Source organism: Protopterus annectens, chromosome 11.part0 (assembly GCF_019279795.1).
Source record: "Protopterus annectens isolate FY-2018-M chromosome 11.part0, PAN1.0, whole genome shotgun sequence".
Taxonomy (NCBI): Eukaryota; Metazoa; Chordata; order Ceratodontiformes; family Protopteridae; genus Protopterus; species Protopterus annectens.
In genome coordinates, this window is record NC_056745.1 from 847,972,309 (window position 1) to 847,989,190 (window position 16,882).

At 35.7% G+C, this 16,882-nt stretch overlaps 1 protein-coding gene across 4 annotated transcripts in view; it reads left to right on the forward strand.

The window, feature by feature from the left end:
- The window catches only part of CACNA2D1 (calcium voltage-gated channel auxiliary subunit alpha2delta 1), a 3,475,830-nt gene that overhangs the window by 1,779,811 nt on the left and 1,679,137 nt on the right, over window positions 1-16,882 (forward strand). For all 4 annotated transcript variants that reach the window (XM_044088264.1, XM_044088265.1, XM_044088266.1 and 1 more), the window contains exon 6: window positions 13,050-13,158. In XM_044088264.1, the coding sequence (XP_043944199.1) occupies window positions 13,050-13,158 (109 nt within the window). The remainder of the gene's footprint in view (window positions 1-13,049; window positions 13,159-16,882) is intronic.

Genomic DNA, 16,882 nt, shown 5'->3' on the forward strand with positions numbered 1-16,882 from the left:
AGTTGTTGCCATAAAAACACTCCTCCCTAAAATGGAAAATTGACTCAATTTAACTCCGTCTGTCAGCACACAATACTATACTAATTTGATCTGCCAAGAATAAAATACCTAGATACATACACCAAGTTAACAAGTCCAAACACCACTGCTCTGCTCTTAAATCAAACAATTGACTATCTATTACTATTAAATGTTGGTTACTGTCCACCACTTCTCAGGAGGATGCAGTTTAGGAATCAGTCCTAAACTCTTGCAAGTAATGACAATATTCAGTTATGCAGTCCCCCAGTTACAGTTGGTATGTGAGAAATAACAGTCTCAAAAATACTACCAGCTGTTTGGAACAATCTCCCAGAGAGTGTTAGGAATGTAGACCAACTACTGACTTTCAGGAAAACACTCGGAGGCCAAAGTAAGTAGATCCAAGTGCTACAGCGACATGGGCTAAGGCAATGTGGTACTAGTTCTTAGTTTCTTCTGCACTGCCAGTTCTATTCTAAGCATTACAGGTTTAGTCAGTTTGATAGTAGCTTATGACATTTATGGTATTTAATCTTTCACTTATTCACTGTTGCACATTAGCTATGTATTGTACAATTTTCATCAAACGACCTAATGGCAGTTTTGTTTGTTTTTCTTCTTCTTCTTTGCATTCCAAAGTGTATTTTTTATTTGTTACTGTTATTGATATTGTGGGCCAGATCGTGGCTAAAAAGTGTCCCTGGACCAGTTGTTTTACTGCTTTACAAAGTATAATTAAAATGAAAATAAAAAGGTACTCAGGTGAGTAGTTTGCAAGTTGCTGCATACTCATAGAAGTACAAGCCATGTACGTGTCTCTAGCGACTTCACAATCTGATTTCCATACATGTCTTTGCACATATCTGGTAGTAGCTTAGAACTGTTGCTATTGCGGTATCGATGAGACTTGTAGTTGTGATGTAGTGGCATTTCAGATCCATCATACTACAACTGCACCACACACAGCTGTTGAGCTCAGTTCTACTGCACTGTGCTACCACCTTTGACTTCTGTTACCTGTCTTAGTGATGGTGTCTTGACTGATTCCTATAAGTATTTTTCACCATTTGCACAGTTGCAGATCACTTCTCTAGCCTTGATATACTTTGAGTATTAATTGTATGCAAGCTGCTTCCAGCCGTTTGTCTGCACACTTGTACATTACTGTGGCTATGACATCAGTGTTGCTTTACTTTCTTGTGGCATATCATGCTCTGATTTTATTCGATTAACTAGGATTTTGAGATCCACTATAGATACAGAATAAATAGATGTTTTGATTGCTTGACTATGTTCTTAATTGACTGTTATTAACAGAGACTCATAAATCTCTTTGTAAGGGAAAAAATGGAAAGATACAGGCAAGGATAGTTGCTGAAAATATGGAATTAGTCCAATTCACAGAGAGACAGTTAAAAAATATTACTTTTTTATTCTTCAGCAAGAAGAACAGCAACCAAGCTGAAGCACATAAAATAGCACCTTACATTCTTCAGGTAAAAACATCAGTAGCTTTCCCATGTGTATGTACTAGTTAACCATGGACCATGCTGTGCATCTGTTATGGATAGCAGTTTTAAGCATGAGTAAAGAAGTGTGGATAAACACGATGTATATTGGCCATATCTACATGACAGAATATACATTAATGTACCGAAATATCTAAAGTTAGTCTAAGCATACTGTGTCCTTTAACATCCGAGACACTATCCTCATATCAGTGGTCACCTCTGAAATATGCCTCAACCAACGTTCTGCCATCTTTGCACCAACATATTTATTGAGAACTCGGTATTAATGAAGTATGCTTTTTTTGAAGTGATGTATGAGTATTTTTAAATTTTTTTTTACCACAGTCACAACAGGTTTATGAATGTATAACATTGTATGTTGATTTTTACGTGTGCTTATTGGAGTGTGTGTCTATAAATGCATATGTGTGTGTTTTTCTGTGTGCATGTGTGTACATATGTCTATGCATATGCAAATATGTGTAGTGTGTGTGTGTGTGTGTGTGTGTGTGTGTGTGTGTGTGTGTGTGTGTGTGTGTGTGTGTGTGTGTGTGTGTGTGTGTGTGCACATAAGCAGATGCATGTGTGTGTGCTGAGGGGGGTAGTTGAGCTAGTGTGTGTATGTGTTTGACAGAGAGAGAGAGAGAGAGAGAGAGAGAGACTGGGGGTGGGTTTGCTTGTCAGGTCCAAAAACAAGCAAAAGCATCTGGAAGATGCATTTGGAGAGGTAGTGCATGTGTGTGTGTATGTGTGTGTGTGTGTGTGTGTGTGTGTTTGTGGATAATGGCATACTTGAGTGGGTCATGTATCTTGGGTCTTTAAAGTAACTCCTTACAGAAATACAGAGATCTGTATTGTTTATGCATAAATACAAAAAACATCATCTATGAGAATTGCAGTTCATAGTGGATAAAAATGCTAGATACAGTATTAAGCCATGGCAATCAGTGAAAATGCTGGCACTGAGTCAGCCACAGTGACCACAGAATAGACACAGGGTAGCAAATATGGAAATGAAATAAAAGGCCCTGTTTTAGACTTAGAGAGAAACTAGTTATAACAGTATTGAGTAGACAATGCATTCTGAATTTTATATCTTTGTAGTTATGTTAGTGACTGAAGTCTATTGAAAAAAAAAAAAACATTTCCGATGTGTAACTGTGAAAAATTAAATGAATTCAGTCAGAATAAAAATCTAGACTTAAATAGGTTGCTGTAAATTAATATTAAGATATAGCATCTTCATATGTTGACAACTGATTTTTGAATAATATTATTCATTTTGTGAAACTTGAAAAAATACACGTGTGTTTGTAAATAATACCTGTATAATGAGCGCAGCTCTTTGTAAGGGATATTCATATCTCTTTCCTGTGAAATACAATGGTGGCAGAAATGTGCATTGTAAGTTTTTAATCATTTTAGCAGGAGTTATCAATCTGATATGTAGATAAAATAAAAATGTACATAACAGAACCGCACAGAAAAACAGCATTGCAATTTTATAAAGATATTAAACATAATATTTTATTCTCATTGCAATTTATTTGCTTGTCCAGTCATTTTTTGATGCCTATGCCATTTTATTCATGTCTCTGGGGAAGCTGAGCCTATCATGTCGGAAGATGGCATAAAACAGAGAAGCAGTCATGGACAGGGCACCAGTCCTTTTTAGTACAGTGACACACTGAGAAACACACTACCCACATGTGTCAGGCATTCCTGAAGATATCTACCGCCCTTAGTATTCCATTGCAGTAATGTGGTCTGGAAAACATACAAAAATGCACATGGACACAAAAATGATATGCTAACACTAGACAGAAGGTATCCCTCCAAGAAACAACCTGGAAAATCAAAATTGCTCTGAGGCAGTAATACTAAACACTGTAACACTGTGCCATCCTCTTTGTAATTCAATTCTTATTTAATGTTATTGTAACTGTACAGTGTTTTTTGTCATTATTAGTGAAATCTGTCAAATGCCACTTTTCTCATTGTCATAAAATTTATTTAAATAACAGCATGGCTCTCTGTTTTATTTTTGGATCAATGTATGTTTTATAACTAGTACTTTTCTTTTGTATGAATGCATACTATTTAGCATATCAATATATAGAAGACTGAAAGCATGGCAGTATCTTTTATAAGAAAACATCTTAAAAATCTCCTAAGTTCTGAAAGAATGGAAAAGTTGATGATAGCTGTTGCAAAGGTCAGAGTAAAACTGGGCTTGAGATTTATTTCTGTGAAATGATTGAGATATTGTGCTGACTGTCAATAGATGGTGACAAAGTAATTCAATAAGTGAAGGCCGAGTTTGAATAGATGGAAAATTAATCTTCAGCCTTGGACTCCTCTGGGATTTTTCACTGCCTTTATTGATTGCATTCCAGCTGCTGCCTTGGGAGACAAATTGCTTTGAGTTAGATTTTAATTGTATTCACAGTTTCAAGGCATTGCTTTTTGGCATATATGAAGTAAGTGTGTGGCTCTCTACCAAGACAAAGTAATAGCCATAATAGAAATTATACAAAAATGGTATTCAAGGCTACATAAAATAACCTTGTTTTCACTAAATGATTATCAGTTCATTTTATCCACTGTTTTTAGACTAATTATGATTGTTATGTACCACAAGGAAAATAAGTCAAATTCATATGCATCTGTAAAATGTTCAACTAGAAAGTCTGATGAAATGTTTTTAAAAGTGATTGATATATCATATTGACTACTACAAGAAACAATCTTCGGTTCAAACAAACATAATCATCTGAACATGTCACATTTTTTGTTAGCAATCTTTTATATAAAATGAACTAATTTGCTCCTTTAAGCTTCATCTTACATTATCATTTTCTCTCCCTCTTCAAGTTATTTTGCCCAAATGACAGTAGTGGACAAGTTTTTGTTGATTTCAGTATCATAAAATGAAACTGTTTCTTCAGCAGCCTGGTTATGACATTAAGCCTGGATGTAGCCTGGCCCACCTGGTTGATATCACTTTATATTCCCATTCATGTTATTGTCAAATCAAGTCTTTCAGAAACAATTTCTCATTCATTTCTTCTTGTGACATAAAATTGGGTGTTGGGTTACCAAGTGGCCTAGAAATAATAACATGACTTGTTTTCATTAATTGCTAAAAGTTCGTAATGGTGTGTCATGTAACTAACATAAACTGCACATATATCGTAACAGCTGTATTGTATTGCAATAAACTACATGAATCGTGACAGTCGTACTGTATTACAGTAAAATACATATATCGTAACAGTCGTATTGTATTACAATAAACTACATATATTGTGACAGTCGTACTGTATTACAATAAAGTACATATATCGTAATGGTCATGTTGTATTACAATAAAATACATATATTGTAACAGTCGTACTATATTACAATAAGCTACACGTATCATAGTCGTATTGTATTACAATAAACTACATGTCATAAAAGTCGTATTGTATTACAATAAACTACATGTATCATAACAGTCATAAAGTATTTCAATAAACTATATGTATCATAACAGTCGTATTGTATTACAATAAATTACATACATCGTAACAGTCGTATTGTATTACAATAAACTACATGCATCATAACAGCCGTATTGTATTACACAAGGTTTGTATGAACTGAAGAGTCCCCAATGTTGGTTCATTTAACACATAGAAATTTGAGTAACAGTCATACACTGTCATAGAAGACCCGAATGAACTGAAAAGTGCAAAATTATGGCACATTTATTAAAGTGCAGATCTGGATGTGACTTATTTTAAGCAGCAACATACACTTACTAGTACATTTTTTATGACTGGGAAATATAAAAATTACTTTTTCAAATGATGACTAAGGAAGAGCTCATGCCTATTCAGAGTCACAAAAAAGTCATGAAGTCATGTGTAAGTCACCTTGCAACACAAAAGACAAGAGTTTTATTGCATCAGTTTACTTAGTGCATATGCATTGTACTCTCTGATGTTTTGAACGCATTATATCAACACTTAATAATATAGGAAAAAATGACTACATATCTTATGAACAAAACCTTTCTTTACAATTCTCATGGTTATGTTATTGAATGTCATTAGCTCAGTAACTTCAATGAATCATGACTCACAAGAGAATCATGTTTGCCGTGTCAGATACAGTTACAGTCGGCCATTTAAGACATGCTCTTAGCAGAAGAGTGATAGTGCAGAAACATAAAAACTGTGCACAAATGCCCTTTGAGCTATTGTGCCTTCTGTTTCATGGGGCTCATTAATCATACATTGCTTTCTTTTTCATATCAGTCACAATTGGACATGGAAACTGTTTTACTATTCTTTTTATATAAAAAGGCATTTGGACTGAAACCTGTGTGTTTCATACAATATCTTAAAAATATGTCTGTAGTTCTCTTTTAAAGCTTAAACTTATATATTTTCAAATGTTGTATATAACACCATCACTGTTTTCGTGAGCATTATAGCCCACTTTTCAAACAGTTAACAAAATGTATCATCTTCATGATATCAATGATGTAAACAAGGCATATAGATTTAGTTAGGTGAATTATTTTGAATGATTGTCACTTTTAACTTTATGTGAAATGTTCAACTTAAAAAGTGATTTTACTTCATTTTTAAATTGAAGATATTTACAAGATCCTAGACAATTATTTCACATTTCAAAATCATTTAATAGTAAAACATGGTCTGAATGAACTTTTACTTACTCCTGAAAAAAGATAAAACATTGTTTGCTTTCTTCAGATTCTTTTTGTCTGTAACATTATGACATTTAGATTTTTATTATGTGTCTTTGCTTCTAGGAGTGTTATGAATCATTCTCTAAAGCAAATATTGCAATTGAAATTTCAAGCTTTTAATGACATGCAGTTATAAATATGCAGCCATTCATATACTTTCTACCTGATTTAACCAGTTCAGAGTCATGAAGAGAGCTTATCTTAGCAAATAACAGGCACAAGGTAGGAACTAGCCTCAGATGCAGTAACAGTCTCTCAAACCATACATACAGTCAGATAACAACATATACAAACTTAAGCCAGTTTTGCATCAGCAGTATATCAAACATCACACCATGGGAACGTGAGAGGTAACTGACAACCCTAACTAAAACCCATACATAGACTAGGACAGATATGAATGAATGCAAAAAAAAAAATCTACACTATAACCAAACTGAGGAACTAAGCAACGTAAGGCAAAAATGCTGACTGCATCATCGCTACTTGGCATCTGTAATGTTACACATGAAGTAATCTAGACAAACAACATCACATATTAAAAAACATTGTATGTTATACCAGCATAGTTTTCTAGAGTATTTAATTTGACAGGCAACAGTGACTAAATTTACATCATTATGGTATAGAAGAAAGTTATGAGTTTTCAAGTACCAATAAAAGGGTCCCTTTAAATTGTGAATAACAATTCTAACTGTTAATAATTTACAGTAAAGCTGAGATCTTAACCCCCCCCCCCACCATCATCTTACTTTTTTGTGATGCCAACTTTTCTGCAGGGTGTTATAAGTTATCCCACACAATCATTTTTTTGCAGTTTACCTAATATAAACTTTTAGCTTATTTTTCACAGTTTCTTCAATGATAAATGTCCTTTTTTTCCCTGACAAAACAGCTGCCTTTCTTATGTCTCTTTTAATACATCAGGATGACTGATGTAAAGTCTACATTTCTAGAACGTGTCATTTTAAGATATAATAAAATGTATCATGCTATGTGGCCTTTTTAAGAATGTTAATACCTTATTGTTAAGCATCAGAATGTCAAGAGAAATATGAATGAACAGTGATGAGCTGTTATATATTCCTGTTTACTTTTTGTTTTTCTTTTTTCTGCACTTTATACTCTGATCTTTCATGAACTCTGAGCAATGAATCCAAAGGGTATTAAATAGAAACAAATAAGTGACAAGCAAACAAACCAACAAAATGTAAAGAAAAATATCCAGTCCAGTTCATGTTTGGGCTGGTACTTCAAATGGTGTTCTATAAAATACTTTTCCCCTCCCAGTGTTGGTTCTATAAGGTTTATATCCTCTTTGATCCATGCAGATTGGTAATAACTCTTCTCATGTATTCAACCTGCTTTCACACAGGGTTCAAAACATAAAGCATGTCATTCAGACTCCATCTGTTTAAGTCTTAAGGCATGTTTTCTTCTGTAGCAAATCTGTTTACATCTTAAGCTACTTCTTTTTGGCTATACTTCCCCAGGTGCCCTTATCTTAGGCAAATCTCTCAGAATGCCCATAAACTATCAACTGGGAAAACTACACTAGCCCTAACTCGCTAGTGCAAAAGTTCCTTGACTTTGTAAATTCAAATGCCCTGGAACAAATTCCCCATACTCCAGCAAGAGGAACAAACTTTCTAGATCTGGTCCTCACCAACTTGTCAAACAGGTACAGTGCTGTAACTGTTGGACCATCATTAGTCATAAATGACCACAAATCAGTCACATTTCTGCTGGCACTAACACCAGAACTCACATAGTGTAAAATCAGACAAAAAAAACTTCACTAAGGCAAACTGTACCCTCTTAAGTGAAGGTATAAATGCATTCCAAGCCCCATCTCAAGCTGCAAGTGGTAACTATGCTGAAGTTTACACTAAAACCATGTACAATTACGTGCATAAATGTATAAACTCGGCTGCACCAGAAAGAATCAAAGCCAGAGCCCCAAGTAAAAACAAGCTGCCATGGTGGACATCCAGCATCAACAGACTTTACAGTAAATGCAAAAAGATCCTGTCCAAGAAAATAAAGACAAGGTCCCAGCAATGAAAATGTGCCCTCCTCTCCCACAACAGGCAAATAAGACAACTTGTGAAATCCTCCAAGGACTCCTTTGAGAGAAACCTAGCAAGGACAGCCAAAGATAATCATAAGGCCTTTTAGAGCTACATACATAATCTAAAGAGCAGGACCCAAGGTGTGTGCAAAACTATTGGCCAGTGGTATCACACACACACACACACACACACACACACACACACACACACACACACACACACACACACACACACACACACACATACACACTGACCTGTCAGATAGCACAAATCTGCTAGTGGATAGGTTTGGTGAAAATTTCACTCCCTTATCCCCTCCTAACGTACAACAAACCTTCCCCCATCCCCCCCCCCCACTCTACATATCGGCAGAGCAGGTCATCAATGCACTCTCCAGTGTAAAAAGCACAGGCTCTATGGGACCAGAAGACACCCCAGGCTGTCTTCTAAACAGGCTAAAACATAAACTAGCATCACCACTAAGTACCCTTCTCAATCATAACCTAACCACAGGCTTTGTTTCTGCAGAATGAAGAGCAGCTGCAGTTATTCCTCTCCACAAAAGTGGCCTAACAACAGACCCTGGGAATTACAGAACCATAAGCCTGACTAGCCTCATCTGTAAGGCCATGGAATGCATCATTATGAACCTCATAAATAAAGACTTAGGTGACCTCCAAACCCTGGATCCTTACCTGATTTGGCTTCATGAATACTACCCGTTAAATCTGGTGAATTTCTAGTGTGCCTCGACTTGGTAAAGGCTTTCAACATAATCCCACATTTAGGCATAACTAATAAGCCTAGCAAAGTGAATATAAACCCCTTCATTCTAATATGGGTTGCCAACTGGCTCACAAACCAGACACACACAATTAAAGTGGGTGACTCCACATCAACCAGCAGACCTGTTACCAGCAGAGTGCCACACGGATCAGTGCAGGGCCCCCTTCTCTTTGATATATACTTCGCAGAAGTTCAGGTCAAAACTAAAGGGTTGTGTCTGCCCAGATTTTCAGATGAATGTAAACTAGATACAATCATGTCAGTATACTCCAGGAGGATCTTATGAAGACCGACGTTTGATGTATTAGTCATGGTCTCAAACTGAAACAAAGAAATGCATCATCATTTTCTTTGGCACAAAAATGTTCCTTCACACACTATCAAATCAGCAAAAATACCCTAAGTACCCATGACGTGGTAAGGGACCTGTGATCGCAAGTTGACTGCGACCTTAACTTCGACCACCATGTATCTACTGTAATAAGGAAAGCTTTCTACATAACACACTTGATTAGTAAAGGTATAACCTTGAGAACAAAAAAAGTTATATAGTAAAGAAAGCTTTCTACATAACACACTTGATTAGTAAAGGCATCGCCTTCAGAGCAAAAGAAGTTATAACCCCTCTATACGCGTCACTTATCCTGCCCATAATTGAGTATAACGCCCCATTTGAGATGTACTGTACTAAGCATATGCAGCAATTAGAGAGATCTCAGAGGTTTCTAACAAAGATCAAGGGGCTCCAGCATGTGCCTTAGACAGACCGACTAAAGTCCTCTTAGGGGAACCTTATGCCTGGCATACACAGGAATCCAAGACCCAGACCTAATGAAGTTGCTGCATTTCTGTAAATCAGATGGGACTAGGGCTGCTCATTCCAAGGATCTAAATATGGCCTGCAACTTAAATAGAACATGCTGGAGGGACATATTTATCTCCCAGAAACTGCCACATCTTTGGAACAGGCTACCAATTCATGTGAAGCAGAGCACCTCTATAACACTTTTCAAGAGGAATCTGGAAGAGTGGATGGGGCACTATAAATTCTTACTAGGGATAGTGCCCACAACCCTCCTGGATATAGGCAGTCATCACTAAAACATCTCTATGGCATTACATTGGGATGAAACGGCCAGGCTTAAAATGACCTCCTGGTTGATAGCCTAGTAATCTCCTATGATTTTATGATCCTATGATCCATTCTTTAGAAATATAGAAGGGGAATTTTGTTCCTAGTATGGCTCATTAATGGTAGTATTTCTCTTGTTAATAATCCAATCAAAAGGCACAGTTTTACTCATATTTTATCATCATGATCCATTAAGCCTATAGGAATTGTATTACTCTACTTTGCTTTCTCTTCCTAGTTACGAAGGAACATAATAAGACTGCCAGCAAAATAATTCTCATTGTTATCTGTCATCTGTCATTATCACTTATGAAAACAGTAAAGGTAACATTTCCATGGATTAGCTTTCTGTCTCTTACATTTTCATTTATAATATCTGCTTAGCATCCCTTTCAGATTAATTTGCTTGAATAATTTCCTTCTGTCCTGTTAGTGGCCTCCACAGTTTTATTTTCCTAAATCATCCTTATGATGTTCCTCTCTGAATTAGCTTTCTTTTTAAATTTTAGTTTATACGAAAGTATTTACCTAGAAATCTCTTCATTCGTCCCTGTACCTTGCCTCTATGTCTATATCTGCCTTTCTTCCTGATAAAGACATCAGTAGGTCATACATCTCCTCTTCTGCTGCTATGTCTTTCCTGATACAGAGATGGGAAGATCCCAGACCTTGTTCTGCATTTTATACTTATAAACATTCTTATAAAAAAATGATGTCTACCCTAGCTGCTATCTGTGCATGCCATCTAGTCAATCTAACACGTAAATCGCATGCTAATTCAAGTTCACGTCCTTTATTTTACATTGCCTATTTCTCTAGAATTTATACCGGTTCATAATCACTGCTGCAGTGTATCCACAATATTAACAGGGGGATATACAGGCTGACATTAGTTGTTCGGACAGATCTGTATAGCAATCAAGCATTCTCAGGGACTTGAGGTAATTCCTCACACCATGGCCATCTGTCTTTCGGTAAAGCAGAGGATACCTTTGTTATCTTACAATCTTCATTTCCTTGCTTGATCTCAAAAAACAGTTAATTACAGAGGATGATACATTGATTCAGTACATTTTGTCTGATGGGACAATTGACGATTTATTCATATTTGTAGCTGTCTGTGTGGACTATTTTTCTTTTAGCTACTACAGTCTGTGGAAAAGATTACCAACAGATGTCCTTGTGGAAGACAGTTCCCCAAAGGACACCATTCATTTTTTTGTCTTGCAAAAGCTTTTGATATTAGAAATTGTGACAATTGGAAGCTAATTAATAAGAAAATGTTACTAAACTCAACCAAGAACATTAAAGTTTTCAAGAAACACTGTAAACCATTAGCTGTATCTCACAGGAAGTCCTCCTCTACATCAGCGAGTATTTGTTTCAAAGAACAGAAAGCATAAGAGGTCTCAAAGGCATAAGAAAAAAAAGTGGTTTTGAAGTAAGACATTGCTACAAGTTTAGGATATATTGTCTCCACCTTAATGACTTGATTAGAGATCCCTTCAAAGCTTCCATCACCTGTCACAGTGGGTAGTGTAGTTCACCCCAGGCTAAGAAGGTTTGATTTTTTTTAGGATCTACAGTGCGTGGGGGGGGGGGTTGTAGAAAGGGGTTTGTTTAGGGGTACATTTGCTATCATATTTACTGTAGACTTGCATACATCTGACAAAAAACTTCTTATGATAGATTATAATGTTGTGCAGCTGCATGCCTATTCAAAGAAATTCATAGAAAGTGTTCAACAGCATATGGCATACCTTCTTTAGGCAATTCCACTACCTGGAGGCCCTTATACTAAAGAAGACTGGATGAGTGCTGTAGAAAGGTTAGCTGATGGCAAGCTGCCTGTACATAAGAAGGACAGTTTCATTTTTGGATATTACAGTTTTTTTCTGGAAACTTGCTCAAGAATGTGTTAATTCTGTGCACATGGGTCTGACAGAAGTACTTGGTGAGTAAATTGATGTAACTAAGGAAATTATTTTTTTAGCTGCAATAGAGAATCAGAATTGCCCAGATATAGTAAGGCCTGGCTGAGTTTAATTCTCCTGGCTGCCGAAAAAGCAATTACTGGAAAATGGAAATCAAAGTCTAAACCAACCGCACTAGAGGTATTGAATATATTTTACGGAGATAAAACAACTGGAAATGGGAACTTTAGAAAAGGGTAGCAGCAAATTACACAGGGAAAAAATGGGAATTGTGGAAACAATATTTGCAGAATGATGTCTAGAAGTAGGAATGAGGCTTAAGGGAAGGCAGAAATTGAATGAGCTTTGTAATGTTCTTTATAGAAGGTTCTATGTGATGTATAATGTTTGGAAAGGAAAATATGTTAATATAGTTTGTTTTCATTTTATATAAATGTATGATTGCCTATGCCATAAGTGATAATTCAATAATGATGTTTCTTTTTTAAAAAAAGAATGCGCTCTTGAGGCAGTGACACACTTGGAAATGAAATGAGTAATTAACTTCTGCTTTGCAGTCTCACTCTAAAGAAATCAAATGTTGGTTTCAATCCATTACTGCAGATTCAGGTTAAACTCCATATATTTGTTATAATGGGTTTTGCATTTTCTTGGTTTCCATTCTCTCATACTGCTGAAGAATTACTGAAAAATATATTGAAATTTGTGAAACATATAAGAAGACAAAATGTGACGATACTATATTTTTATGCATAAAAAAATTATTCAAACTGTGAAATACACAGTTAGTAACTGCATGTGTTTTTACCTTTACTTTTATCAAACAAATAGAATGAAACTGATAGTATACGCAACAGGATGAGTGAAGATCCTGCATTCCGCCGAAATGTATCCTATGAATATTCAGCTGTCCATATCCCCACGGATATTTATGAAGGCTGTAAGTACCTTGTTTCAATTATATTCATTATTAATGTTGTCAGAATAACAGTTTTAATTGTGCTGTAATATTTATATTCATCTACTGCACTGAAAATGCTAAATTAGCTACTTTGCCAGTTTGTTTGGTTTACAAGGCTTTTATATTTCTTAATTATGAAGAGATACAATTGTATTGAATTTATTGTTTCTTAAACTATTATATTTGGTTACAACAAAATATCCATTATAGAAAGTGGAATTTTAAAATGTACCTATCAAAATTCATTTGTACAAAGTTGTTTTACAAGGGGGTAGAAATTCACAGAAAGTATAGGGTGATGGCATCTAGTAGACGGTGTATAACTTTGTAAAAAAAAAAACTCTTTCAGATTAAAATTTTCAATAGGGGAGAAGCTTTTTTTTTTGCAAAATTCATTTAGAAATTAAGCTGTATCCATTTGCCTTTTGTGCATCTTATTGATAAGTTTTTTTTTTCCATTTTTTTCATTTGCATGCATTTTCAGATATACTGATTGTGCTATTTTCTTTGGCAAGTGATTTTCTGAAATCTGTGATATACTTACTGACACTTGTTGCAATTCTTGTAGTCTGTCTTCATGACCTCATATTCATTTAGAGGGCAGATTTTTGTGATCATGAAAAAAACAGTTTGAACACAGACATTGTATGCTGTAATCCAAAGAAGAAGGATACAATAATGGCTCATAAAAGAAGATACGTAACATGTCAGTAGAGCATTTCGTTTTTGTTGATTGATCAGCAAATCGCAGATATTTTTTGTTTGTTTGCATATGTAAAGTTTCAGGTTTTCAAGTATTGCTGATGTGAATAGCTATCCAGAAATTGCATCCTAAGTCACTTGAAGAAAGTAAATTGCTGGTGCTTTATGTATGTGGTTGAAGGTATTCTGTTCTGTTTTCTGACTCTTACAAAAATGATCTAAACTCTCAGTTACACATTCCTACGTTCATAGGTAAGTCCAAGGTAAGTTCTAGGCATTCAGTCTACATACTGTGACTACCCTGGTACATAAGTAATAGATACTCCCTTCATCCTCAAGGAGGATAACACAAGATCAAAAGGGGAGAGTTTAAGGCTGGTAATTATATATGATTACCCTGGAAAATTTTGCAACTTCTAATATATGATTTTATGATATTTGCTGAATACACCACTATTTCAAAGACGTTTACTTTGAATATTTTGTAGTCTTGTGTATATAAATGTGTACAGATATAGACATAGATATAGATACAGATATATATAAATTTCTGTATACTGCAGTCTAGAATTAGTATATATATATATATATATATATATATATATATATATATATATATATATATACATACACACACACACACACACAAACAAATACATACACACACACACACACACACACACACACACACACACACACACACACACACACACACACACACACACACACACACACACACACACCAGGATGACATGAATGATTTCTCTGCTCACATCTCAGTACTTTTGTGTACCATTTCTAAGATTACTAAAAGGTATATTAGTCTGAGATACTGCAGTCTGGGAATTAGCATGTATTTCTCATTATTCACTCTTAAAATTTTGCTGTTCCGAGAATCTCTGCTGCTGTTCAAGGATATGAAAAGGAAAAAGCCCCATATTGTGACCACATCAGGCCAGTAGTTTCCATTGAAGACCTCTTCAATTGTTCAGCATACTGGGAAGCTATGAAATTAAGCACACTTTGAAAGTTCTGCAAAATCAGAAAGTAAACTTCAAATACTTTTGATAAATTTTGGTAAGAGGAGAGCATGTGTGGGGTGTGTTTTAAGATAATAGCTGTGAGATGTGTTGCTTTATTTTGTTTAACTAGTATTTTGAAATGGAGGTGTATTCCTAGCAGCACAGATTCCATGTTTTTTATTGGAAAGAAATTAGAATGCAGTGATGTCAGAATTTTTTTATTGCCTACAGAACAGAACATCTCATTTTGCTGAATTATGAGATGAGTTCCCCTAGCAGCCCTTGTATGTAACAGAACACTAGGTATAGGGAGGTACAAGATGAACTTTCACTAAGTGTCAAAGATGTCATTGCTGCATTGTTGCCTGCCTGCCCTGTAGTGGAATCCATTAAGTATGAGAAAGGCAGGACTTAACACATATCACCTTTTTGATGGCTAGTAGAGGCATACAGCATAGTATGTATGTATGTATATATATATATATATATATATATATATATATATATATATATATATATATAAAGAATATACAACATGCAGTAATTTTATTGCCTGCACAAACATGGTAAGAAGTTAAAGCAACATCAGAAAAGAAAGCTTGGAATAACATGTATTATAACCACCATCATTTTGCCTGAGGTTTTATATGATTTGTTGAGATCTACTTCTGAGATGTTTCACTTTTGTCAAAGTCAAAGTAAACTTTATTGTTATTCAGGTCATCAAATGCAGTGTATCACTGGATGAAATATCATTGCTTCAGGCTCATGTGCATTGAAAAACAGTTTTCATAAGAAGGTGAAGGAAGCATATAACAGAAGAAATTCTAGACAGTACAGATATAACTACACACATATATAACTTACCCACCACCATTTTTAAGATACAATAGCAGCATAGCATAATTCACAGTTCCCATACTTGTGCAAGTAATAATTTAGTTTAGATTGCATAACTTAGACAAACAGAATAATTTAGTACTATGACAGTAAAGACAGTTATATTGCACTTATGATGTTCTCACAAACTGAGGGATTGTTGAGAGTGTTGACATTTTTAAGGTTAGTTGTTCAACAGTCTATTCGCCTGTGGAAAGAAACTATTTCTGAATCTTGATGTTCTGTACCTGATGGTTCTGTATCATTTCCCTAAACATAGGAGGTGGAACAGTCCATGTGTGGGATGATTCTTGTTCCTTATCAGTTTCACAAACCTGCCATGGTATCTGCAAGAGTAAAGGTCCTGTAAGGGCTTGGGGTTTGATCCTGTGATTTTCCTGGCCTGCTTTCCAGTGTTCTTTAATGCTTTATGATCTGCATATGAGCAGTCTCCATACCAGAATGTGATGCTGTTAGTCAGCATGCTATCGATAGCGGGCCTGTAGAAAGTCATGAGGATGTGGAAGGGGAGGTTTGCTCTGCGTAGCCTGTGGATAAAGTGGAGACATTGTTGGGTACTCTTTACAAGGTTGTAGGTGTTGTTGCTCAGCTTAGGTCATATGAGATCTGCAGCCCTAGGAATCTGGTGCTTTTTACCCTTTCCTCTGCCATACCACTGATGGTGATAGGTACGTGGGACCCTTGCTTCCTCCTGAAGTCAACAATGTTTATTTTGTTTTGCCAACATATAGTGCTAGGTTGTTGTAGTGTACCATCTGGGGGAGTTGGTTCACTTCCTCTCTGTATGTCCCCTCTTAGTCATTTCTGATAGTGGTATTGTTAGTAAACTTGATGATGTGATTTGTCTGATGTTTTGCAGAGCAGTCATGCGTCAGTTTTGTGAAGAGAACTGGACTTAGTATGCAACCTTTTGGGACCCCTGTGTTCAGGGTGATGCATCATGAGTGGTTCTTGCCAACACGAATGGTTTGGGGCCTGTATGTCAGAAAGTCAAGGATCCAGTGGCAGAGTGTATTTTCCAAGCCTAGTTGACTTAGTTTAGACAACAACTGCTGCGGTATTACATTGTTGATGGCTGA